Source organism: Prionailurus viverrinus, chromosome A1 (assembly GCF_022837055.1).
Source record: "Prionailurus viverrinus isolate Anna chromosome A1, UM_Priviv_1.0, whole genome shotgun sequence".
NCBI classification, from domain to species: Eukaryota; Metazoa; Chordata; class Mammalia; order Carnivora; family Felidae; genus Prionailurus; species Prionailurus viverrinus.
Window position 1 is genome coordinate 5,828,278 of NC_062561.1, and position 27,701 is coordinate 5,855,978.

The window sequence follows — 27,701 nt, forward strand, 5'->3', positions numbered from 1 at the left end:
GCAATGCTTCCAACGTATAGAGAGAGACAGTCAACAGACAAGTACACGAATGAGCCATGTCAGAGGGAAACAGGTATGATGGAAGGGGCCCCACGTGGCACCATTCCAGTGTGAGGCAGAGGTAGAAGCTTCCAAGGGTGTTAGCAAAGCCTTCTCTGGAGAAGTGGAATTTGAGCTGGGGTGAAGGAGGAGAAGCCGGTTAGTGAAGGAGGGTGTGGGAGAGCATTCTGGACAGAGGAGACCCACTCTGGGAAACCCCTGTGGTGGGAGGGGCACAGGAAGCATGACCTGAGAGAGGCGGGGGAGATGGGGCTGGAGCAGGCCCTCTGTGGCCTTGGGAGGGGTCTGGCAGGCGCTAAGAAGTGACACAGAGGACAGCTCACGGACTCCTGGGTAGTCACAGCCGCTCACATCCCCAGACAAGTACAATTAAAAAGTGCAAGAGTTTAGGCTGGTAGTAAGACTTGGTGGTTTATAAATTTTAGGCTGGCTGAGGCAGAAAATCACGGGAAGAAGGAAGATTGGGTGATTGGGAGAAATTATTAGAGACGTCAGTGGTCAAGTTTTGGAACAAAAACCATCAAAGAACGTGATGCCACACACTTCAAAATTGTATTATAAAAGAATTAAGAAGTCGGGGTGCCTGGGTGGCTCAGTTGGGTAAGCCTCTGACTTCAGCTCAGGTCATGATCTCGAAGTTCCTGAGTTCCAACCCTGGGTCTAGGTCTGTGCTGCGGGCTCAGAACCTGAAGCCTGCTTTGGATTTTGTCTCTCTGTCTTCTGCCCCTTCCCCGCTCATGCTCTGTCTCTCTCAAAAATAAGCATAAAAAAAAAATAAAATAAAGAATTAACAAGCCTAAACACTAATGTATACTTGAAGAAAAACACATGTGTCTAACTGGTATGCTTCAATTTTAGGAATTTTCTAAGCTGTTCCCTAAACAAAGGAAGCTGCCTTTCTCTCTAGTCAGCAGCTGTTCTACTGATATTTTAACTTAAAACCTGTGACTGTGACGTCACTGTGTTGGCACTGCATTGAATCTCTTGAAATCCTTTTGGATTAAAGTAAAATTATGAACATGTAACAAGCGAACACTTTACCATGTTCTTCGTATGTTGACTACAAGGTTTATCTGTCTCCGGTGTATCAGGAAGTTGCTGATGGGAAGTAACTTAACAACAAAGGAACAACGAAGGAAATGTAGCTAACAAGATACGGTTTGAATGTTGGAAAAGAAAAGCCATACTTTATTTGACAGGTTCAGAAGTCCGTGATTATTCATCATAAAAAAGCTTTACTTACTGTATGTCTATCTAACGACATTTTTGGACATCACAATGTAAGGAAAGGTGAAGAGTGATGGAGGAGAACATTTTGTAAAGCAGTTGAAATAGAGGCACAGGCTATATTTGCTGTTTACTCGAAAGTGAACAGTTTTTGTTTTATGGAAAGAAAGTTCAAGGTAGAGTATAAACATCTTCTAACACCTGGGAATGGATTATAAATAGTAAAATATGGTATTTGTCACTTATGATTTTTCTGTAGAATAAACAATAGAACTAAATTATCAAGGAAGTACGCATGAGAGATAAATAAAAAGATCCGTACATAAATACCGGCATGTGGCAGGTAATTTTCTAAACACTTTATATGTATTAGCTGTTCTAATCGTAATTCCGTGAGATCAAGTGCTGTCATTTGAAATGTAGATTGGTACGTTGACATTAGATTGAATTTTAAATCTCACACATTTTATATAAAATAGATATTAAAAATGACACCTAAACCACATCAGTTTTTGTTACAGTATATTTGGACCTTTCCAAACTCAAAACCATGCTGGCTCTAAAGCAGATAGAGAAACGCTCAGTTTGGCTGTCCAGAAAAGCCCTCCCCACATAATCAGGGCACCCTTCAAGCCACCACATTTTCTCCTCGCTGCACAGCAGGAAGCCACACGGTGGCGGGGGGGGGGGGGGGGGGGGGGGGAGGGGCGGCGGGGGCAGCAGGGATGCAGTTCACCATGTTAGTTCTGGGATCCTGTCGACGAGGTCCTTTGTACAGCTCCTGAGGGAGAGCCTTGGGATGGTGGTTCTGGTAGTAGGTCCAAAGGGGCAAGGTCTGAAGTCTTATCTGAAGCAGAAGCAACCACCTCTGGCTCCCTGGTTTCCTCAAACCCCCAGTTTCTGCACGTGTACCTGCCTCCTCAGGTCCTCCCCCTCTTACCGCCCTCTCCAGCAACTTCTCTTCATTCCTTACCTTCCTAGATTTCAGGCCGGGAGACAACAGTTTCAAGCACTTGTGAACCCTGCAAAGTATTTCTCAGGAGCTGAAATACAGCTCATTTCCAGTGACACTGTTTCCCTTTTCCCCCCACGGAAATGAGTTTCATTTCATCCATGTTATCAAATAAATAGCCACTTGTGGCCTGAACTAAAAAAAAAAATACTGCTACTTACATTTCTTTGAGAAAATGTGCCTTTAGATGCAAATAGATGTGCAGTTGAGTATTTGGAACATAACTGGCTATCGGGACCACCTACGTGCATTTACATGGATTCTTGTGAAAGTCACGATGAAGACGCATGGGTCACTCCTTTTTCCTGGGAATCTTTGTCTAGTAAATTCCATAGTTATGTAAAGGATCCTAAATATTTCCTTGATAATGTGTAACTGTAGGATGGCTAAAATGTAATACTTAACAGCTCTGAAAATTATTTGGAAAGTGATCCATGGCATCGAGTGTAGGTCTTAACTTGGATCTTTTACAACCTGTGCTTCTGTCACTTGATTCCCCAGTGATGTCATCATCTAGCCATAGATCCTAGATTTCCAAAGAGAGAGAAGGGTGCGCTGGATGCTGAGGGGTCCTGTTAGAATCATCCTCTCAGTATGTTAGCATCTTCGTCTGTAACTGAGTATGGCCAAGGTGGTCTGCAAGTTCCCAGCTGCATTTTAAAGGCACGTAAGAGTAATCCTGAATTTTTCGTTGTCTTTTTAGTTACTTGAGGCCCCCCCTTTTTTCTTTGAGTAAAGATAAGTTAGCATACCACATTTTTTGTTTTTGTTTTGTTCTGTAATATGGTAAATAGAGGTGGGAAAATCTGCAATTCAAAGGGACTGTGAAATTTGTACTTTAGTGTGTTATGTAACTCAAAGAAAGTATTTTAGTAGTATATACAGTCTTTTAAAATCCAAATCACTTGTATATTTGAATTATTTCACGTTTTTACTTAATTTTCATGTAAGTATCTCCCTAGGATTATACCAAGATTTTTTAAAGATTTTTTTAAATGTTTATTTATTTATTTTGAGAGAGAGAGCGAGCAAGGGGAGGGGCAGCAGAGAAAGGGAGCAAGAGAATCCCAAGCAGGCTCCACACTGTCGGTGCAGAACCCAGTGCAGGGCTCGATCTCACCGACCATGAGATCCTGATCGGAGCCGAAATCAAGAGTCAGATGCTTAACCAAGTGAGCCACCCAGGCGCCCCATTTGTACCAAGATTTTTAAATCATTCTGGATCATAGAATATTTTATAAGCAGGAAATATAAGTAGAGTAGTAAAGGAGATAGATATGTTGAGGTTAAAAACAAAACAGAGCCAAAAGAACTGTTCCTAAAAGTCCGGTGGCTTTAGTGGCAGCATTTTACAGCAACCTTGACAGATGAATTTCACTGTGCTGTGAGTATATAGCAGTTCATTTAAAAATGCCATCTCAGGGGTGCTGGGTGGCTCAGTCAGTTGAGCAACCGACTCTTGATTTCAGCTCAGGTTTGTGGGGTGGAGCCCCACTTAGGGCTCCACGCTGAGTGTGGAACCTGCTTAGGATTCCCTCTCTCTTCCCCTCCCCTGCTCACGCGCACGTACACACCCTCTCTCTCAAATAAATAAACGTTGAAAAAAAATACAAATGCCATCTCAGATAAACAATTTGGAAGAATTAATTGAGAAATTCTTGAGAAAACCAAATTTATGCTTTTTAAGAAATACATACTATCCATATTATACATGTGCCCAATGAGGTGTTTTAAGCAAAGTTTGATACAACAGGAAAGTGCTGGTGGTTAAGAGGATAAAAGTGGAGTGTTTAAAGATCCAAATCTACCCCTTATTGCCTAGTAGGAGAGGACCATCCAGGAAGTTTTCAGATGCCACAGGGCAAAAGATGACTACTTCATTCTGACGTTTTTTTACCCGTAAGAGTTTGAGTTCTGAAATGGAGAAAAGAATGGTGAGCTAAGAGCGAGCAGAAATAACGCAGCTGATGTGCTGAAGAGCTCATACTGAGATATTTGTAATGCCACGTGCTGGAATTTAACACCTTTAAAAAAGGTTAACACACTTTCAGAAAGATTCAAAAACTCAAGCTCCAAGTTCCGCAGTGACACCAGCACGGAAGACACGCTTGTGCCCTGTCAGCGTGTGGCACATTCTTCATCTACGTGACAGCAGTTAATGCCCAGTCGGTTACTTTGTTCCTCAGTAATTATTTCCGAGGTTAAACTGAAAAACTTGTGGATGGGATGCGGATTAGGATGTAGTGAGGAATAATTAGGAGAAATATACTGCACGTTAAAATGTAGTAGTTTAAAATTTCCCTAGATCGAGTACTTTATAGAAAGGTTTTTTTTCTTTCCAGAAAGAATCTCATCCAACTTAATAGAAATATTTATACTCAGGGGGAGGGGAAGGAAAACAAAAAAAGAGGTTAGAGTGGGAGAGAGCCAAAGCATAAGAGACTCTTGAATACAGAGAACAAACTGAGGGTGGATGCGGGGGTGGGGGAGAGGGGAAAGTGGGTGATGGGCACGGAGGAGGGCACCTGTTGGGATGAGCACTGGGTGTTGTATGGAAACCAATTTGACAATAAACTTCATATATTGAAAAAAAAAATATTTATACTCAGAGATGGAATAAAGCAATGTGAAGAAAATTGCATTCTGTAAGCAAAACAAAGTATGGAATGAAACAAGACCAGTACATATTGCACTGGGGAAATCGATGCTGTGGTATAGATGTGAAATGCTCATTTTAAAGAATGTTTTCATGTTTATTTATTTATTTTGAGAGACCGTGAGGGAGAGACAGTGTCCTAAGCAGGCTCTGCACTGGTAGCACAGTGCAGACGTGGGGCTCGATCTCACCAACTGTGAGATCATGACCTGAGTCAAAATCAGGAGTCGGATGCTTAACTGACTGAGCCACTCAGGCACCCCTGAAATGGTTATTTTAGGTTGGGAGTCTTCAACGTATCCAGTTCGGTTGAGGTTTCTGTCTCCCTACTGGCCACGACTCTGCTAGTAGGAACACTTTGGTACTAAGTAAATAAATGCCTTTGGGGCAGCACATCCTGGAGCGCTCAGATTGGAGGCGCCCCCAAAATGGGAAATGGTATGTTTCCAGGGTTTTTTTTTTTGTTATAATTATTTTTTAAAGTCTGAGATCTGTTAATACAAAGGTGGGTATGTAACTATTAATTACATCAGAATGGTTTCCTCCCCAACTGGCAAAACCTACTGAATGGAAGATAAGATGTACCTGTGGGACTGCGGAGAAGACATTCTGTGCCAGGGCAGAACGTTTATGTTTCAGAATGTGATGAGATCAGAGCCATGGAGACATTCTAGGGTTTGTGAGCCCGGAGACACTGGTTTTATCTCACCCCTGCACAGCTTTACTCACATTCCAAAGAGTGGGAACCCATGATCCTTCTCCTCTTCCCCAGGAGAATTTGCTTCCATTGAGGAGCAAAGCCTCTCTCCTTTCTCAGGAGACAAGAGAGGCAAGCTGCCGTTCTCCTGCAGAGACTCCCAGGTTCACAGTCTGGGGCTTCCTCCCCTGTGACACTCCTTTCATGCTAGGAGGGCTGTCCATCCAGCTCTCCTGGCATGGCCCCAGCAGGGGGGCACCAGAGTGGCTGTTGCCTAAGCACTACCGCTGTCTCTGCCCTGAAGCCTCCTGCTTTCAGGATCGAATGAATAAACATGCATATTACAAACGTATTAAGTGCTTTCTCTCCACCTCCCATCGCTAACTTTGGTTGATGAGTTAATAGTGATATAAAGGGTTCTTCAAACAGTTTCTTAAAAGACAGTTCTTGCTGAAGGTGGAATGAATGAAAAGACCCCCTCCCCCACACTTGCGCAAGCGTGCGCGCGCGCGCACACACACACACACACGCACACACACACACACACACACACACACACACACACACACACAACACACGGAAAGAGAAAAAGAACCTAATATGTTTGGGGGGGGAGGGGATTTGAGAAAGATTCACTCCTCTGCTTTGGGGTCTATACATAATTACATTTGCCCTGATATATAGAGGAATTAAGGAAGGATTGGACATTAAAAAGCAAAATTAGTATTATCCCTTCTAGAATATTTCTTTCTCTAACTTCTTAGTTTGAAATTTATGATGTTTATTTACTTTTTAATATTTATTTTTGAGAGAGACAGAGAGACTGTGAGCAGGGGAGGGGCAGACAGAGAGGGAGACACAGAATCCGAAGCAGGCTGCAGGCTCTGAGCTGTCAGCACAGAGCCCGATATGGGTCTCAACACCACGGACTGGACCGTGAGATCAGGACCTGAGCTGAAGTCAGGTGCTCAACTGACTGAGCCACTCAGGCTCCCCTATGATTTTGTAAAGCCCTGTTGTTTATGTTACACATTATGTACAATGATCGTGTACAAGTTATTTCCGACTTTTTAAAGCTTGTAATTTCATGGGTTCTTTATAACATTAGGGATTTCAGGGATTTCTAACACCTTAGTTAAAAGCTTTTTTTTCCTGTTGGATTTGGTAAGAAAAAAAGGGGGGAGGGGAGTTTCTGTCATCTAATACCTAAATATTCTGGGGGAACTATATTTAATAGATTCTTATTTCCCATGTTTTTAAAAAGTGAAGAATGTCTTTCTAATTTCAACATCTTTCTCCTGTTTCTTATTTTGTTATTAGTTTTTAATCTGTGATCCTCTGGTATCAGGTTTTGGTTCCTCTAAAATGGATAGAAGTCCCACTTCTAAAGAGTAAGTGGATGACCTTTCAGGAAAGATCATGAACTAGGTAGTTCACTACCAAATTTACCTCTCATGTATTTTGATAACATCTTTTTTTCCCCCCAAATTGGTTGCTGGGAAATCTACGGTGGTGAAAGGCAGAAGACATTTACTTCTAAAAGTCCCATGACTATTAATATTCATAAAGTGGCAAATTTTCAAATTCAACTTAATTTGAACACCACATAATTGGAAAAGGAGAATTAACCATGACAGTATATTTTTTTGGTTACTACCTTAATTTTCAACTTACGATGTCCATAGTAGATTTAGAATCAGGCACACAATAGGGACTATGAAGAAACCCAGCCAGAAGTGTGGACAAACCAGGACCACACTGACCTGCAAATAAATAGAAATAAAGAGTATTTACATAGGAATCTTTTAGTTTGTCAGTATTGAGTACCACGTGTAACTTTCAGTTTCCCTTCTCCTCCACAAAAACCTCGAGATGCAGGTGTGGATGCAGTCATAGGAGTCTAGAACTACTCAATCAGTATAAGTATGTAAAACCTAAATATAGTATCAGCTAACTTAATTCAATAGTATATTCTATAAACAGTCAACCAAGTAAATATTTTGATCAAATAAGTTTTATCTCAGGAATGCAAGCGTGGTTCAACCTTATGTTACCTAGCAATACAACTTTACTTAACTTCTAGACATCGTGTGTAAGACAGTTGTGCCATTCTAGTCCCCTGCGAAAAATCACTCTTCTCTCTGCCTGATCAGAGAGAATCAGGACTGTACTGATTTAAGACTGGGTAAGGCTCTGTATTGTATATATTTTTAATTTTCTGTATATGCTGATGTTTCAACATCTTAACAAAAAACCTTTCTGTGTGGAGACTGCCCCTCCCAGAGCTAGTCAGTTCTTCCAGATAGTAAGATCTCAGCGGGGAGGATGCCTTTGATCTGCAAACTAATCCACAGCCTCTCTCCTCTATCTGGCCCATATACCCCAGGAGGCATTATTCCTTTGCCATAATCATTCCAGAACCAGGTAACAGGCAACTAGAAACCACCCCTATAGTCCAAAGCCTGCAAAAAATCATTTAAACTAGCCATTCCTGGGCTGTTCACCCTGCATGGAAGCCCCAATAAAGGCAAGGCGTAAGCACTCCTCAGCTCCTGTGTTCCTCCTCCTGACCACCCTGGTCTCTTTCCCATGTGGCATGCTGTGATTTATCTTTAGGACCTGTGGGAATAATACATGTTATTAAAATGGCTATAGTAAGTCCTTACCAGTAAGTAATTACTTTAAATGTAAATGGATTAAATTCTCCAATCAACAGACATAGAGTGACTGGATAAATAAAAAAGATCCAACAATATGCCACTGATAAGAGACTTACATCAGCTTTCAGGCCACATAGGCAAAAGTAAGGGGGTTGAAAAAAATATTACAAGTAAATGGTAACCAAAAGAGAGCAGGAGTGGCTATATTAATATTAGATAAAATAAACATTCAGGCCAAATCAGTCATAAGAGACAAATAAGGTCACTATATAGTATTATGGAGGTCAATTTATTAAGAGGATATGAGAATTATAAGTTTGTTTGCACCTGACATTGGAGCACCTAAATATTTAAACCATAAACAAAACTGAAGGGGGAAATTCACAGCAATATAATAATAGGGAATTCAATTCCCCACTTTCAACAATGGAAAGATCATTTGGACAGAAAATCGATAAGGAAACAGCTGTCCTCAATAACACAATAGACAAAATGGACCTTATAGACATATTCAGAACATTCCATCCAACAGCACCAGAATACACATTCTTTTCCAGTGCACATGGAACACTCTCCAGGATAGATTACATGTTGGGCCACAAAGCAAGCCTTAACAAATTTAAGAAGACTGAAATAATATCAAGTATTTTTTTCCCTGATCATAATTATATTTAATTAGAAATCAGTACTAGGAGGAGAACTGGATAAAATCACAAATAATGTGGAAATTAAACAACACACTACTGAATAATCCAACGGGTCAAAGAAATCAAAAGGGAAACCACTCATGCATCTCTGGAATAAATCCTACTTGATTGTGATGAATGATTTTTTTAATGCATAGTTGCATTTGGTTTGCTAATATTTTGTTGAAGATTTTTGCATCTATGTTTATCAGAGATATTGGCCTGTAGTTATCTTTTTTGTAGTGTCTATCTGATTTTGGCATCAGGGTAATGCTGGCCTTATAGAATGAATTTGGAAGTCTTCCTTCCTTTTTTAGAAGTGTGAGAAGAATACATATTAACTCCTATTTAAATGTTTGGTAGAATTCACTTGTGAAGCTATCTATTCCTGGACTTTTGTTTGTTGGGAGTGTTTTGATTATCAGTTCAGTTTCATTACTTAGTAATTCATCTGTTCAAATTTTCTTTTCCTTTCTTACTCAGTTTTGGAAGATTGTATGTTTCTAGGAATTTATCAGTTTCTTCTAGGTTGTCTGATTCATTGGCCTATAATTTTTATAGTCTCTTATAATCCTTTGTATTCCTGTGGTGTCAGTTGTTATTTCTCATTCTATATTTCTGATTTTATTGACTTGAGTCCTCTCTCTCTCATTTTCTAGATGAATCTGGCTAAAGGTTTATCAATTTTGTTCATCTTTTCAAAGAAACAAACTCCTGATTTCATTGATCTTTTCTATTTTTGGTCTTTATTTCTTTTATTTTTGCTCTAGTCTTTATTACAAACATTACTTTGAATTTTTTATTGGGCATATTGCTTATTTCAGTTTCATTTAGATCTTTTTCTGTAACTTTGTCCTGTTCTTTCATTTGGTACATATTCTTCGGTCTCTTCATTTTGTCTAACTTCCTGTGTTTGTTTCCATGTATTATTAGGGAGGTCAGCTGTGTCTCCTGGTCTTGGAAGTAGTGATCTTGTAGAAGAGAGGCCCTGTGGGGCCCTGCAGCACAGCGTTCCCTGGTCACCAGAACTAGGTGTTCCAGAAGTATCTCCCGTGTGGGCTGCCTGCACCCTACTGTTATGGCTGGGCCACATTTGCCTTTAGCCCCATCAGCTACAGTGACCTCCTTTGCCTGCTGTGGACACTCTGGGCAGGGTTTGGTCTCTGCATTGCTGAGGGCCTGTCGATCAGTGTGATACACCAGATTAACAAGACAAAGGATAAAAAACTAGACAGTCATCTCAGTAGATGCAGAAAAGCACTTGACAAAATCCAACATCCATTTGCAATAAAAACTCTCAACCAAGTGAGTTTAGAGGGAACACAGCTCAACATAATTAAGGCCATATAAGAAAAACCCACAGCTAACATGATATGCAGTGGTGAAAAACTGAGAGCTTTTCCTCAAAGATCAGTAACATGACAAGGATGTTCATTTTTACCACTTTTATTCAATGTAGTACTGGGAGCCCTAGCTGCAGCAGTCAGACAATAAAAAGAAATAAAAGGCATCCAAATTGGTAAGGATGAAGTAAAACCGTCACTGTTTGCAGATGGCATGATAGTATATATAGAAAATTCTAGACTCCGCCAAACAACTATTAGAACTCATGAATGAGTTCACTAAGGTCACAGGATATAAAATCAATGCACAGAGATCTGTTGTATTTCTATACACTAAGAATGAAGTAGCAGAAAGAAATTAAGAAAACCATCCCACTTAAAATTTTATTCAAAAAGAATAAAATACCTAGGAATAAACTTAACCAAAGAAATGAAACATCTGTACTCTAAAAACTGTAAAACATTGATGAAAGAAATTTTAAATGACACAAATGGAAAGATATTCCATCCTCATGGATTAGAAGAATTAATATTGTTAAAATGTCCATATTACACAAAGCAATCTATAGATTCCATTCAGTCTCTATCGAAATACCAATAGGACTTTTTACAGAACTAGAACACGTAATACTAAATTTGAGTGGAACTACAAAAGACACCAAATAGCCGAAGCAATCTTGAGAAAAGAACAAAACTAGAGGTATCACGATCCTAGATTTTGATCACTACAAGCTATAGTACCCAAAACAGTATGGCACAAAATAGACATGCAGATCAATGGAAAAGAATAGAGAGTTCAGAAATAAACCCCTGCTTATATGGTCAATTAATCTATGACAAAGGAAGCAAGACCATAAAATGGGGGAAAGACACTGTTTTCAATAAATGATGTTGAGAAACCTGGACAGCTATACACAGAAGAATGAAACTGAACCACTTTCTTACACCATACACAAAAATAAAGTGGATTAAAGTGAGACCTGAAACCATAAAGCTCCTGGAAGAAAACACAGGTGTAATCTTTTTGACATCAGCGCTAGGGACATTTTTCTAGATATGTTTCCTCAGACAAGGGGGGAAAAAAGCAAAAGTCAACTATTTGGACTACACCCAAATGAAAAGCTTTTGCACAGCAAAGGAAACCATCAACAAAACAAAAGACATCCTACTGAACAGGAGATATTTGCAAATCATATCTCCAATCAGAACCTAACATCCAAAATATACAAAGAACTTACAGAACTCAGCAACAACAAAACTAAACTAAATTGGACCTGAATAGACATTTTTCCAAGGAAGATTTATAGATGGTCAATAGAGGTTTCCTGAGGGAGGGGCCAGGATGCTGGAGCAGCGTGGAAGTTCTCTGCTTCTCTCGTCCCTGAAACCCAACTAGATGAGCACCAAGCCATTTTGCACTCCTAGAAAATTGATCTGAGGATGAACACAAGAATCTGCATAACTTGAGCCACAGAACTTGGCAGGTACACAGTGCGGAGAGGTAAACTGGGGGAGAGAGGCCATGGAGGGTAGAGAGCCGTTTTTGCAGAGAGGACAGAGAAAGGGGGCAGAGTATAGGAAAAGCACTCCCGCTGAAAGTAGCTGGAGGGAGAGTGGAAACAGCCACAAGTAACTGGACAAGAAAGGGAGAAAGGAGAAAGGAGAGGGTTTCAATGCCATTAGGGCTCTATAAACAGGGGAGAGCAGTCAGAAATTCCGCAGCTCAATACCTGGCAGTACTCTGGTGGGAAGGGCGAATCCCCGGGAGCAGGCATTGAGGTCCGAGGTCTGGGGGCTACGTGGGGAGAAGCAGTTCCCCTGCTAGGAGGGCATTTGGTAGAGGACCTCCCCACAGGCAAAAGTCCCAGCGGACCCCAGGGAACAGCCACGTTTGCTGGCATTGAAACAAAGATGCCGGGATGAGGCCAAACATGGTGCCGGTTGTGCGTTGTCATTTACCATAACCCCTTAACCTCTTCTGTGCAATTGCACGAACTTCTGCTGGGACGAGCCGGCACCCAGCCATTGCTCAGTGAGACCCTCCCCCAGAGGGTTGGAGCAGGTCCAAGCCACAGGGCCCTCAGAAGTCGGGGGGGGGGGGGGGTTGGAAACAGCCCCGTCTGAAATAAAATTCTGGACGGAGGTGCTGCGTGGCAGGATGGCTTGAATGCAGACAGTGTAGAAGCAGGGAGTGGACAGAAAACAGAGACATAGGAGGGTTGCTTGACTGCTGGTCAGTGAGAGTGCGGTGTTCCTGTGCCAGACTGGGAAGCTGGGTAATGCCATTTTCCCCTCTCCCACACACGTGCATCCGTCCATCCCCGTAAGCTAAGCAGAGCCACCTAGTGGAGAATGGAGCCCTTACACCAAGCCCCATCCAACTGCACCAACCAAGCCCTAGAGGACCACAAGTCTCTCCACCTCCTAAGTGTGCAGATACACAGTGCTTTATAGTTTGGCTTCCAGGGAAAACTGGACATAATTTCATTTCGATTTCATTCTGTTCGCTGGTCCATCTATTTGGGTTTTTTTTTCCTTTTCTTCTCTTAATCTTGAATACAGAATAAGAAAAAAATTTATTTTTATTTTCTGTTTTTATAAATTTTTAAAAATTTTTTACTATATTTTTTTGTAAATTTTTTTATTCTACTTCCTACAGACCAATAGACACATGAAAGGCTACCTCACATCACTAGTCGTCAGTAATCATCAGAGAAATGCAAATCAAAACCGTAGTGAGACATCACCTTGTATCTCAGAATGGCCAGAAATAAATAACAAATGTTGGTGAGGATGTGGAGGAAAAGGAACCCTTGTGCATTGTTGAGAATGTAAATTGATGGAGCCACTATGGAGAACAGCATGGAGGTCCCTCGAATTTAAAAAGCAATAATGTATGATCCAGTAATTCCAGTACTGGGTATTTACCCAAAGAAAAAGAAAACACTACTTCAAAAACATATGTGCACCCCTCTATTTATTGCAGCATTATGTACAGTAGACAGGACATGGATGCAACTTAAGTGTCTATCAGTAGATGAATGGATAAAGAAATGGGGTGTGTGTGTGTGTGTGTGTGTGTGTGTGTGTGTGTGTATTATTTTCATAGTAAAAAATGATATCTTGGTATTTATGACATCATAGGTAGACCTAGAGGGTATTATGCTAAGTGAAACACATCAGACAGAGAAAGACAAATACCCTATGATTTGATTTGCATATGGAATCTAAAAACAAATGAATAAACAAACAGAAACAGACCCATAAATACAGAGAACAGACTGGTGGTTGTCGGAGGGTTGGGGATGAGAGGATTGGTGAAATGGGTAAAGAGGAGTGGAAGGTACAGGCTTCCAGTTATTGAATGAATAAGTCTTGGGATTAAAGGTAAAGCGTGGTGAATGAATATAATCAAGGATATCGTAATAGCATCGTATGGTGACGGAGGGCAGTTACACTTGAAGTGAGATAGCATAATATATAGAGTTGTTGAATCACTATCTTGTACACTTGAAATTAAATAACACTATGTTAATTATACTTTAAAAAGAAGGTACAACAACAAAACAAGTTCAGAAACAACAAAAGAGGAAACTGGAAAGTGTCTCTGGACAAACAAAAATGAAAACACAACATATCAACACTTACGGGCTGTGGCAAAAGCAGTTTTAAGAAGGAAGTTTATAGTAATAAATGTTTACGTCAAGAAAAAAAGATCTCAAATGAGCTAACTTAACAACTTGGGAGCTAGAGAAACAAGAACAACCAAGCCCACAGCTCGCCAGAAGGAAGGAAATAATAAAGAATAGAGCAGAAATAAATAAAACAGGATTCTAGGACAATGGCAGAATAGGAAGCAATGCCCCCCGCCCCCAACAGTAATTGCACTCATAGGATGTGTCTGTTATAATTGTTTTTGAACTCTGGAATCTGTTGAAGGCTTGCATATTCCAGGGGGTAACTTGCAAAATTAAACTGTGTTTAGTTTCAGTCAATTTCAGTTCTTTGCCCAGTAGCAGCTCCCCATCATGTACTCCCAGCTGAGTGGCACATATTTCTGAAGCATCTCGCATACAGGTTAGGGGAATTTGGCCGAGGGAAAAGGACCCTGTTCTCCAAATATTGGAGGTGTTTGCTCTGATCACGTACTGCTGCTCCTGATCACAGAGGTGCAAAGAGGCATAGTGTTTTCCACAGTGGCTGCACCAGTTTACATTCCCACCAACAGTGCTCAGCAGTTCTCTTTTCGCCACATCCTCACCAACACTTGTCATTTCCTGTATTTTTGATAGTAGCCATTCTGGCTGTTTTGAGGCGGTATCTCCTTGTGGTTTTGATTTGTGTTTCACTGATGATTAGTAACATTGAGTATCTTTTCATGTGTCTGTTGGCCAACTGTATGTGAGACTCTTGACTTTTGTATGTATAACAGAAGTAATCAAACTAGGTAACTTCAGCACAAATGGAGTTACTTGCAGGACTTCTGTTCCACAGTTCCAGTATTCTGCCTGATCCCAATACTTTTTCGGTAGGGAGGTTTGTTTTTACTGGTTTGGTAAATAGATTTCCTGCATGCTGTGCCAAACTCAGAGTGGAAAACCTTTTCTGTGACGTGTGCGTGACGAAAATCAATAGATCTGTATGTAAACACTTTGCCTTTGCTAGCAGTCTTGGCAGCTTTGCCAAGGGTAAAGAGATGATTTATGAATAGAAATAAAAATCAAAGGAAAGGAAGAAATTAAATACGTCTTTGCTACAAGCGTCAAGGAGTTCTCACTCTCTAGATTTGAGTATATTTTAAGAACTGAAACAATACATATCCTTAACACCCTGGACCCAGAAGCAGGTAGCTCAAGCCCAGAGTAACTGGCTTATTATTGTTTGGCTCTCTCAGTGGAGAACAGCTTTCTTCTAGACGTATGCATGAAAGGTGTATTGGGGAAATGATTTTTAAAGGAACTGAGGAACAAGTAAGAAAAAAATATTTAATATCTAAACAACAAACTGCATATTCCTTCACCTTAACACTCAACTTATGCTTAAAACATTCAGGAAAGTACAAGACTTAAAATGATAAATTTTAGTTTGTTTTTGTGTATGATGTAAGAAAGTGGTCCAGTTGCATTCTTTTATATCTAGCTGCCCAGTTTTCTCAACATCATTTGTTGAAGAGAATGTCTTTTTCCTATTGCATGTTCTTGAAGATTAATTGGTCATATAATAATGGGTTTATTTCTGGGTTCTCTATTCTGTTCCTTTGATCTATGTGTCTGTTTTTGTGTCAGCACCACACTGTTTTGTTTACTACAGATTTGTAATATATCTTGAAATATGGGATTGCCATACCTCTATTTCGTTCTTTTTTCTCAAGATTGCTCTGGCTATTTGGTATCTTTTGTAGTCCCACTCAAATTTAAGGATTATTTGTTCTAGTTCTGTGAAAATGCTGTTGGTATGTTGATAGGGATTGCACTAAACGTGTAGATTGCTTTGGGTAGTATAGACATTTTAACGATATTTATTCTCCTAATCGATGAGCATGGAATACCTTCCCATTTGTTTGTCATCTTCAGTTTCTTTCATCAATGTTTTATAGTTTTCAGAGTACAGATCTGTCACCTCCTTGGTTAAGTTTATTCCTAGGTATCTTCTTGGTTTTGGTGCAGTTGTAAATGGATTGTTTTCTTAATTTCTCTTTCTCCTACTTCATTATTAACGTATAGAAATGCAGTGGATTTCTGTATATTGATTTTGTGTCCTGCGACCTTACTGAATTCATTATAAGGTCCAGTAGTTTGTTTGTTTGTTTGTTTGTTTTTTTGGTGGTGTCTTCAGTGTTTTCTACATACAGTATTATGTCATCTGCAAATAGTGACAGTTTTCCTTCTTCCTAACCAATTTGGGTGCCTTTTATCTCTTTTTCTTGTCTGATTGCTGTGGCTAGGACTTCTAGTACTATGTTGAAAAGAAGTGGTGAGAGTAGATATCCTTTTCTTGTTCCTGATCTTAGGGTGAAAGTTCTCAGGTTTTCCTTAAAGTTCTCAATTTTAATACAGAATTTATGACAATATAAATATTCTCTCTTAAAATGGGAAAACAGCCTGTCACCATTCCCTTACGACACTGCTTGTTCCACCACATTCATGAATTAAGTCTCATTTAAATATTTTATGATTTTAACAGCTTTATCAAGGCATAGTTTGACTTAAAATACACTGAACATATTTAAAGTGAACAATTTGATATGTTTGGCATACATTATATCCATGAGCTCATTAACACAAGCAAGAATATAACTAGCACCCCCAGAAGTCTCTTTATCCTTCAGTGTAAGCACCCTTCCTGCCCTCGTGTGCCATTTACCACCCACCACCCCTGTGTCCAGTTTACAATTGATCTGCTTTCTGTCACTATAAATTTGTTGGAAATTTCTATAAACAGATCCATACAGTTTGTAAACTTCTTGGCCTGGTTTATTTCTCTCAACGTAATTATTTTGAGAGCCATCCAAGTTGTTGTATATGTCAACAGTTTATTCCTTTTTATTGCTGAGTCATAATTCAGTTGTATGGTGATTTGTCTTTTTATTCAGCAGTCAATGCACTTTTGCGCTGTTCCCAGTTTGGGCTATTGCAAACAAGGCAGCCTTGAATATTTATATTCAAGTCTTTTTGTGGACGTATGCTTTCATTTCTTTTGGGTAAATATCAGGGAGTGGAATGACAGGTTCTTATGGTATATGTATGTTATACTTTTTTTCCCCTTTTTTTTAACTTAAAGTTTAGTTAATTAACATACAGTGCCATATTGGTTCCAGGAGAATAATTCAGTGATTTGTCACTTACATACAACACCCAGCACTCATCACAACAAGTGCCCTCCTTAATACTCATCACCCATCTAGCCCCATCTCCCCTCCACCTCCCTCCATCAACCCATGATTTGTTCTATATCGTTAAGAGTCTCTTGTGGTTTGTTTCCCTCTCTTCTCTTATCCCCTTCTTCCCATATGCTCGTCTATATGAAATCATATGGTATTTGTCTTTCTCTGATTGACCTAATTCACTTAGGATAATACATTCTGGCTCCATCAACATCATGGCAAATGGCAAGATTTCATTCTTTTTGATGGCTGAGTAATATTATTCCATTGTGTACATATACCACATCTTCTTTATCCATTAATTGGTTGATGGACGTTTGGGGTCTCTCCATAGTTTGGCTATTGTTGATAATGCTGCTAAAACATTGGGCATTATAGCATGTTAAATACACGCTATAACACGTATGTTAAGACCTTTATGAAACTGCCAAACTGCTTTCCAAAGCATTTTACATTTTTTTATTAAAAATTTTTTTAAACATTTATTTATTTTTGAAAGGCAGAGAGAGACACAGAACACCAGCGGGGGAGGGGCAGAGAGAGAAGGAGACACGGAATCTGAAGCAGGCTCCAGGTTCTGAGCTGTCAGCACAGAGCCGGAGAAAGTGTTTTACATTCTTATGCGCAGCATATGAGGGTGGCAGTTGCTTTGCATCCTCAGGGACACTTGGTGTTGACATTTTTATAGTTGCAGCCATTCTCATAGTTGTGTGCTGCTGTCTCAGTTTAATCTGTATTTATCTCATAACTAATGATGTTAAGCATCTTTTCTTTTCCTTTGTTATTCATATGTATTCTTTGGTGAAGTATCTATTTGAATATTTTGACCATTGTATAATTTGGTCATTTTATCTTTATTATTTCCTTTCTTCTCAGTTTGGGTTTCATTGGTCCTTTTTCTAGTTTCTTAACACGGAAGCTAGAGCTGATATTTGAGAGCCTTCTTTTTTACAGACATTATGGTGCTAAAAAGTTCCCTCTAAGTAATGCATCAGCTACATCCTATAAATTTTGACATGTCATGTTTTCATTTTCAGAGTTCATAATGCTCAGTTTCCTCTTTGACATATAAATGAAGTGTGTCTGTTGTCCTTAACTCCTGGATTCACTCTTAAACAGTGAATGTGCGGGGTGAGACTTTCAGAGACCCAGCAGAAAAGAGATGGCAGGTTGAAAAACCAAGCAAAGACGTGGCACCCACCCAGTGCTGGGGAGACAGAGATTGTAGTTTAAGCCTTGCCAAATGGGAATGCCCTTGGTAAACATTCGGGGTCTTCCTGAGATCCCAGAAAAGCCATGGCCTAGATGTAAATGCCTCAGATTAGAAGAAAGTACTACCTACACCATGGAAATAATAACTACCATGGCCTCAAGGGAAAACAAAACTTCAAACAACCCTTGACCCTATCAAAGTCTTTCCCTGATACTGTGCTTCTCACTTCTCTATGGCTGCCTCTTCTTGAGGGTTTTGTCCCTCAAGTCCAGGCATTTCAGCAGCCTAGGACTCTGAATTCTACCTCCCAGTAGAATCACTCCCAGTAAGATCACTGCATTAACTTTGGGCTTTTTTTCTTGCACTACAAGCTGAGGAATGCTCATAGGGAAGGAGCCAGGGTAAAGAAGGAAAAGATGGAAAAGGCTTCCCTTTTTTTCAAGAACCATTCCCTCGAGTATTATCTCTGTTCATTTCTAGCCAGTGTCTTCAAACAATTCTTATATCTTGTTTAGTTTTCAGAGTTGTTTTTGTCAGGTTCATCCAATCCTGGCCACTTGGTCATGGCTAAAACAAGAAGTCTCTTAAAATTCTTATTTCCTGGGAAGTGGGCTGCCATGATACAGGGGTACAAGGGTCATCTCCCATTTCCACAGAGAAAGACAGGGAGTGTGAAGGATGACTGTGTGATAAACCACTGGGATTGAACCGGACAACTCTGGACCTGTGTTTCTCCATTTGGCAAGTGAATAACTTTGGACCAAGGCTACCTCTACTCCTAAAATCATAATTCTGTGATCCATTTTGTAAGCATCATAGCCCTATTCCCCATAATAGGTATAGACAAAGTAGAATTTATAAATATGTAAACAATTGTAAAAGTCTAAAAATTGTATCACCTCTGAGGTTTAACATAAGTGAAATAAAAGTTTATAATATTTAGAAGCTGGAGCTTCTGGAGGTCCAAGGAATGTCCATTCTGATTAAACATTTCAAATAAAAATGGTTTCTTAGTTGCCATACATGCTTTATAAAAAGTACCTAATAATTTAAGCATATAGCACATTAACATGAAAAATATAACTACACTATTAGCTATTTTAGATGATTGTGATTATACCTTTTATCAGTTAGTTACAAAAGATAACAATTTTGGAAACCATAGCTAAGTAATTTTGAAGTTTGAAGTAATGCGATTTCGATAAAACAATATTATAACTAAAACTGCAACCAGAATTTAGTTGGGTCACCAGCTATTTCTAATTGTATTGATTTCATCTTTTCTTTCCAAATTACTTTGAAAGTAGGTAGCAGACTGTTGTTATTTAAAAAAAAAAATTTGTTTTAATGTTTATTTTTGAGACAGAGAGAGACAGAGCATGAACAGGGGAGGGACAGAGAGAGAGGGAGACACAGAATCTGAAACAGGATCCAGCCTCCGAGCTGTCAGCACAGAGCCCGACGCGGGGCTCAAACTCACGGACTGTGAGATCATGACCTGAGCCGAAGTCAGACGCTTAACCGACTGAGCCACCAGGCACCCCACAGACTGTTATTTTTAACAAACATAAGTTTTCATGAAGAATGTAAAGCATACTCACCACTGACAGTTAATAGAACTGACCTGTCCTGTCATTTCAGGAGCAACAGGAATGGTGGGCCATAAGAAAGAGTAAATTGCAAAAAACACCAGCCATATAATTATGCTTCCCCAAATTGCCAGATGATTAAACTGCAGAAAGAAAAATATTACAGAAACCCTTCAGCCTTTTCCATTTAAAAGGAAGAAATTATTTAACTCTATCAACTGTCCGGGCCATATGTTCTCACATGAAGAAAATGACAGTCTTTTGATTTCTTGACACTTGAGCTTTCCTTTCTAACATCCTTCTCAGAATGAAGTTTGAACAGAAATCATTGAGAGGGGTAAAAATTCGACCTTATCATATCTGTCCTGCATGAATAATTCTGGGAAAATGGCAGAAGTTGTGATTCTTTGACTGAAACTGGAGGGTTTTCTGTGCATATAAAGTCCCTATGTCAGTCAGATCAAGGTAATCTTGGGTGAAGGATCACTGTCTGTGCCTGGGGCTAGAAACTGCCAAGTTCTTAACGGTAAATGGTAAGAAGGCAGGTCCTTCTGTTGATCTGATCTGTTGCCTTGTATGATTTGTGTTAGCAGAGGAATTGTAATGACAGTGAGTAGGAGACCTGTGCTCTAAACCTGGCCGTCCTGGGTACCTCAGAGTTATCATCTATGCATAAATCAGTGATTCGCTAGATGAGATAATTTCTTTTTTTTTCAATATATGAAACTTATTGTCATATTGGTTTCCATACAACACCCAGTGCTCATCCCAAAAGATGCCCTCTTCAATACCCATCACCCACCCTCCCCTCCCCCCCCACCCCCCATCAACCCTCAGTTTGTTAGATGAGATAATTTCTTAAGGGTTCAAGTGCTGTCATCCTAGCAGGTACTGCTCATTGCTTAATCCTGTCTGAACAACAAAAATATGGAGGGAAAAACCCCAATCTGCTGTTTATTAGAGTATTTATTGTTACTTGTTTATGAGTCACTTCCAAAGGCAGTTTTTTACACTGTTTGGAAATCATCTCTTACTCAAAGGATTTCTCTCTTGTGGTCACGTAGGAGATGATGGAGAAGAGAATCCGCTCAAGAGTGTGAGCTTTAGACTTTTCTAACGCTTGAGTGCATTTCCATGTAACCATTCCCTTAGAGTTGGCATAAACACGAGCTGCAATGGGAGGCATTCTGCGTGGCTTGGATCCCAGGTGGGTTTCTGTCGGGCCATCCCCTGGGGGACAGCAGTAAGCCACCATTGCTGCTCTAAGATACATTCTGTTATCTCTGCCCTGGCTCCTTCTCTGTACCTAAATAGTGGCTTGCAGAATCTTCTTCCCCAGTGAAGAAGCACAAGCTCCCTCTTGGACTGTCCACACAGGGCAGAGCAGCCTCTGACCAAACGGGAGAACTGGTCCCTTTTCTTTGCTGCCCTAATCCCCAGGCTCCTTCCTGGCCAACATGTGAGCCGGAGGGCAGGAGCCTGGTAGCTTGTAGGCCAGAAGAGACCTCTGTGTTTTGTTAAGTCTGCTTTGGCCTTGAAATGATGCCGTATTCGTAAATGAGATCCACCGTATGTGGATAGTGTAAGGTCATCGTGGATCTAAGAAACATTCATACTGCAGGGAATTTAATAACAATTAAAAGGAGGAATAGAAAATAATTGCTTGTTTATGTTACATTAATGCAGTATAGTACCACATTTACAAGTGGTGTGCCTTATGAATTGCTAATAAAATAATTTTTGTTCGGCACACTTCAGTCCCACCTTTATGTTGATGTTCAGATGGGGACAGTAGCAGTGAGAACTGTGTTGATTACACTGGAGCAGAAACTCATGATATGCTACATAATCTTAGCTCTCCAAAAGTGACAGGCCGGTTAAAATTCATTTTCTGTCGTAAACTTTTGAGTGCAGCTTGGAAAACAACTTATTTATAGGTATATGTACCTACATATAGATTCACTTAAATTACTGATCAGTTTATAAAAACATTCTACGTATCAGAAGTTCCACTTTTAATAATATCCTAGGGAAATTATTACTCGTGTCTGTAAATACATAAGTACATCTGTGTTCATAACAGTACTGATTATATATCATTTACAGTAACAGAAGTTAAAAAACAATTATTCTAAAAATATAAATAATAAGTCTCCAAGTGATAAAATATTATACAGTCATTAAATGAGGTTTAAATGTTAAAGATATGGAAAAATGTTAAAGATCTAGTGTCTAGTGAAAAAAAGCAAATCATAAACTGTTAGGTACATTAGAATTCTATTTTTATGAAAAATAAGTAAATAAAACAAAGACTGAAAAAATAGAAACCAAAATGTCCATGTCATTGACATTGAAACGTATAAGCAATTTTTATTTCTTTCCTTTTCTGTATTCGCTAAATTTTCTATTATAGTTCTGTACTTGGATAATAATACTTAAGGATCTCAATTAATATCATGATAAATTGAATCTATTTAAGATATAAGGCAGGGAAATGAATTTTTAAAAACATTAGATGGCTAACATGCCGTCATCAGCTTAAATCATCATTTCAATATGCAAAACAAAAGAAGGTAAAATATGAAGAACCGAACAAGATGCTTATTTTCTAAAGTTTAAAAAGTAAATCAACATGCAAACAACTATACTGGATTGAGGAACTACCCTGAAGAATACTCACTTTATTCCAAGATAGTGTCTCTAAACCAGCTTTCAGACAAACAGTAACAACTACATACTGTGCAAAGAGATGGAAAGGGGAAATAGATTGGGAAAATGTATTAAAATTTCCATTAGGGTCCACATCACCCCACTCCCTCCCTGACTCCCCCTACCCCCGACCCCCCTTCTCCATGTCCAGTGAACTCTGGTGCCATAGTTGCTAATTGCTTTACTAGCTTTTAATTAAGGAGAGAATGTATTGCCTCTCAATAAGTGCTTCATATTTAGAAGCCCTTCAACATATGACAAAAGCCATGCTTCTATCATGAGCTTATATTTACATTCTTTATAAATGGAATGGAAGATTTCTTTCTGATTAGAAATCCAAGTGCCATCAATAAAAAGCACAGTTGAACGAGGGAGATTGAAATCGTCGTAAAAAGCATTTTGGCTTATTCTTGGCCTTTTGCATTTGGACATATACATACTTTAGAAATAGCTCATCAGGCATCTGGGGGTTTTGATTGGGATTACAGTAAATCTATAAATCAATTTGAGGACAGCTGACTTCCTTTATAGTATTGAGTATTCCAATTAACGAGCATGGTATATTTCTCCATTTAGACGTTCTTAATGTTTCCAATCAAGTCTTATAATTTTCCTCAGAAGTCATGGATGTCATTTGTTAGATTTATTCATGTTTTTCCTATTTTTGATACAATGGTAAAATAGTATATAAATTTTTTATTTTCCAAATATTTATTGTTGGTATATTGAAATAGAATTTCTTATTTTTTAAATATTGGCCAATATCCAGCAAGCTGCCAGCCTCTCTTAGTAACTGTAATATTTTATCTGTAGAATTTTTTTGTGTTTTCTGTGTGCACACTTGTGTCATCTATGGTTGAAAACCAGCTTTTCCCCTTTCAACGTCTTGTGCTCCTCCCCTTATCTTACTCCTCCACGATGGTGAAGAAAGGTGGGAAAACCAAGCAACTTTCTTACTTTTCATCTATTCTTAATCTCAAAAAAAAAAAAAAAGCTTTCAGTGTTCCATTAAGTATGATTTTGTCACAGTGTGGGTTCCTGTGCAGCAACAGACGTGTGATACGCTGGGTGTTTAAAGTCCTGCTTTTGAAGCAGACTTTATGTCCACTCTTCTCGCTCTAGACTCAGCATTGCAGCTAGCCTGCATCGTCCCATCTAAGCTTCTCCAAAACCTTAAAGGTGGCAAGGCACTGGCCCCTACCTACCACTCCAAGTTCGTCTTTGCCATTATCCTGAGGCTCCCTTGCCCGCCACACAGTTTGCACTGTGCTTTAGTCCCACTGGCGTTCTTCAATTCTCTGAGAGCATCAAGGCAGACTCTACTTCCCTGGAGGTTTACTCCATTCCTCCAGCTGCTCTGTTTTGGCTCAGTGCTTCCTCCAACTCACTGGCACTGGGAACAGCATGTCAGGAAAGCTGGATCAGTGATGTCACCGTGCTGACCCTGCCAACTCTCCCATTTCTCTCCCCTGACATCTCATTTTGAGGTTTTTAGCATTGGTGCAGTCCCCTCTACTTCTTTGGTTGCTGTGCTGAGTTGATTTTGCCGTAGTTCGTTGTTGCTGGTTTTACCGTATATATTCTTTTTTTGTCTTAGGAGGTTGAGATTCCTTTATATCAATTTATTCGGTCATCTTAACAAGGAATATCTTTTATGTTTGTATGCATGCATGTCTATATGTGAGGAGGTCTGAAAAGAAGGAAATTTACTATATGCGTATGTCCACATAAATAAGAAAATACTACCTAACCTCATTTGATGTTTAGGAAGATACAACACAGAGTTAAAAGCCACGCCCATTATCATGAAGTAATAACGACAACCAGCTAAAGTGAAAAGAGGCAATATGCCAATAAATTGCTTCTTATGTAGAAGAAAACATGAGGAAAAACATGGTTTGTGGTTTTGTTGTTCCAACATGTGTTGTTAAATGAAAAAAAAAAAACAGACATGCAGAGGAATATGTTTCCACTTGCGGACCAAAAGAATAACATACAACATTGTGAATAAGACACAAAACTCAGAAGCCATAAAGAAAAATACCAATAAATTTAACTACATAAAACCAACATGCAGAATATATGCATGACAAAAATGGCATGAAAAATAATATGCAAAACTGGAAATATATTTATGTAACAAATATGGGGGGAAAATTAACATCCTTAACACATAAATATCTACTACTACTAATAAAAAGACCAACAACCCTATAGGACAATTGGTAAAGTAATTCAACAAACTTTTATACACACACATACAAAAGAAACGAAAGGGTTTTTTTTTACTTCATGCAAATACACTATCCTCAAAGCAAAAACTGCAATAGAATACCATTTTACCTACTAGATCAAAAAGTGTGGTAAGACTTACCGCCACTGGGGGCTTGGGGAAACTGATATTCTCATGACTAACTGTGTACAACCTATTTGGGGGATAATTTAGTAATAATTTCCAAGATTCACAGTACTCTCTGATCCAGCCAGTTACACTTCTAGAAATTTATTCTACAGATCTACCTACCCATGGGCATAAAGAATAGACTCTGCAACACTGTTGATAATGGCAAAGGACCCAGAACAATCTTTCCACTAATAGGAGACTAGTTAAATACCATCACCCAGGTACGCTGTGTAGTGAAAAAACAAGATATAAAAGAGCATCTCCCTACTTGTACAAAAGAAGAGAGGATAATATACATTAGGTACATGTATTTCACATTCCTACAAATTACATATGTGTGTGTATATATACACACACACAACACACATACATATGCAACCACTGTTCCTCCTTGGAGAAAGTATGGGAGCATGAGGGAGATTTAAAACTTATGGAATTCTTATAATGCTTGAACTTTTCAATTAAAAACTAGAAAAAGCGATTGAATCATATGGGTAATCTTACCGTATAAATGAAATTTCCAAGAAACAAATAGTCTGTAGTATAACCCCCTTGTAAGACCATATCTGAAAAATGAAAAAGTCATTTATTTATTTTTATAGAGTTTTAAATATAGATTTGAATTTATTTTTACCAAAGGTACCCATATTGGCCACCAGAAATGTTTCTCAATTATTGGTCATATTTCTAAAGTGACAATGATGCTCGCTTCACCTGTCGGTGTGACACTTTTCCATTTCTCACTCCAAAGATATATTAAGCAACAAATGATTCAATAAATTGCAAGGAGCACATGAATGTGATTATTAAACCTAGTTTCACATGCAAATAAGCCATCTGGGAAACCGAAAGTCCAATCCAATGAGTGACGCTGGAAAACAAGATTAGGATTTTAAGGATTTTGAAATAACACCTTGACACTATTTCTTTTCCAGGATTACTAAAATAATAAACCTAACAGGTAACTTAAATTTACAATGGAATTTCATAGTCTCTTCAATTATTGCTAAGTCTGCTATAACTTATGAATTTCATTCTGTATAAAGAGTCAAAACTATCTCAAGATTAGGATGATTTTTTTTCACTTATTTTCACTTTTTATTTTTTTTAGTGTTTATTTTTGAGAGAGAGAGAGACAGAGACAGAGCATGAGTGGAGGAGGGGCAGAGAGGGGGAGACACAGAATCAGAAGCAGGCTCCAGGCTCTGAGCTGTCAGCACAGAGCCCACCACAGGGCTCGAACCCACGAACCGTGAGATCATCATTACCTGAACCGAAGTCGGACGCTTAACCGACTGAGTCGCTCAGGTGCCCCTTATTTTCCCTTTTTAAAATTCTCGAATATATACTGGTGCTTCTGGTCCTGGTTGATATGGAAATATTGGGGTGCAAATCCCTGATATTAATACCAGTTCAGAAGCTCACTCATTCCATTTTCTCCTGATTAAGAACTCACTAAAAATACACAAGGCTCATACCCTTTCTTAAAATTATCTGCAGTGGAATATTAGGGCATCTCATTGACAGAACATATAGGTAAATATGTGGGGTCACCTAGGGAAGTGACAATGAGTCTGGATTGTGTATAGACCTAACTTGGTGAGTTTTATTGGGAATGGGGTGACAGTATAGATGAGAACAATCTTTTAACTGCCTAGAAACAGGGAGAAAACTGCAAAAAAAGGGAAAAAAAGGCCATATTGACTTATGTTGTCCAACTGCATATTCACAAAGGGAAAAGAGAAAGGGAAGCTTTGTTGGGTCACCAGGGAAACTTCCACTATGCACATGGTGATGTGAAACAGAGATTCTTTTCCTTCTGGATACTGTACAAAATCAATGATGCAAATAGAGAAAATCTCCACAGAATCTTTGTCGGGGTAACTAGGAGACAAAAAAAAAAAAAATCCACAATCTCAGAAAGCTAATTAGGGTTTCAAAGCAGCTAAGGTGAGCACAGAAGCTGTGCTTGGTAAGTGATAGTAAAAGCTCCAGGGTAAAGCAAATACCAAGCTGGCTGAGGGCAGCAGACCTCAGAAAATATCGGCAAAAGTACTCTCCTTAAAAGAAACTTCTTCCAGTAGCTGGGAAAGAAAAATCTGATTTCTTGAGGTATAATACAAAAGTAGCAGGCACAGCATCGATGAAAAGAGACTGTAGGGAAAAAGGCAGGATATTCTATTCTACGTGATTTATATGGTTATTATCTACTATACTATACTATACTGTACATCTGTGTAATGTATAAAATATGTTTGAAAATGGTTTGAAAGCAAATAAATAGAAGATCAGCAAAACTTATTAGATGATGTATACTCACCAAGGAATTTTGGAAAAAAAAAAACTATTTTACCCAGCTAACAAAGAAATGATTGGAGAAGCCAGAGCAAAAAAGGCTTGTTGTGAGCATTTGATATGTTAATTGTAGAATTAAAATGAAGAAAGCAAAACCAAAAACAAACATAGTGTTAGAATAATCAATATGATTGTAGTTATTCAGCGCCCAGACAATGTGGAAATGATGTCAATTCATGCAATATCTGAGGGCATATGTGAATGAGA

At 39.0% G+C, this 27,701-nt stretch overlaps 1 protein-coding gene across 7 annotated transcripts in view; it reads right to left on the bottom strand.

Moving 5' to 3' along the window:
* LOC125175992 (phospholipid-transporting ATPase IB-like) overlaps positions 1-27,701 on the bottom strand; it is a 212,694-nt gene that overhangs the window by 13,689 nt on the left and 171,304 nt on the right. For all 7 annotated transcript variants that reach the window (XM_047876704.1, XM_047876721.1, XM_047876739.1 and 4 more), the window contains 4 exons: positions 25,644-25,705; positions 22,707-22,763; positions 20,062-20,169; positions 7,327-7,415 (listed from right to left, as the gene is read on the bottom strand). In XM_047876704.1, the coding sequence (XP_047732660.1) occupies positions 7,327-7,415; positions 20,062-20,169; positions 22,707-22,763; positions 25,644-25,705 (316 nt within the window). The remainder of the gene's footprint in view (positions 1-7,326; positions 7,416-20,061; positions 20,170-22,706; positions 22,764-25,643; positions 25,706-27,701) is intronic.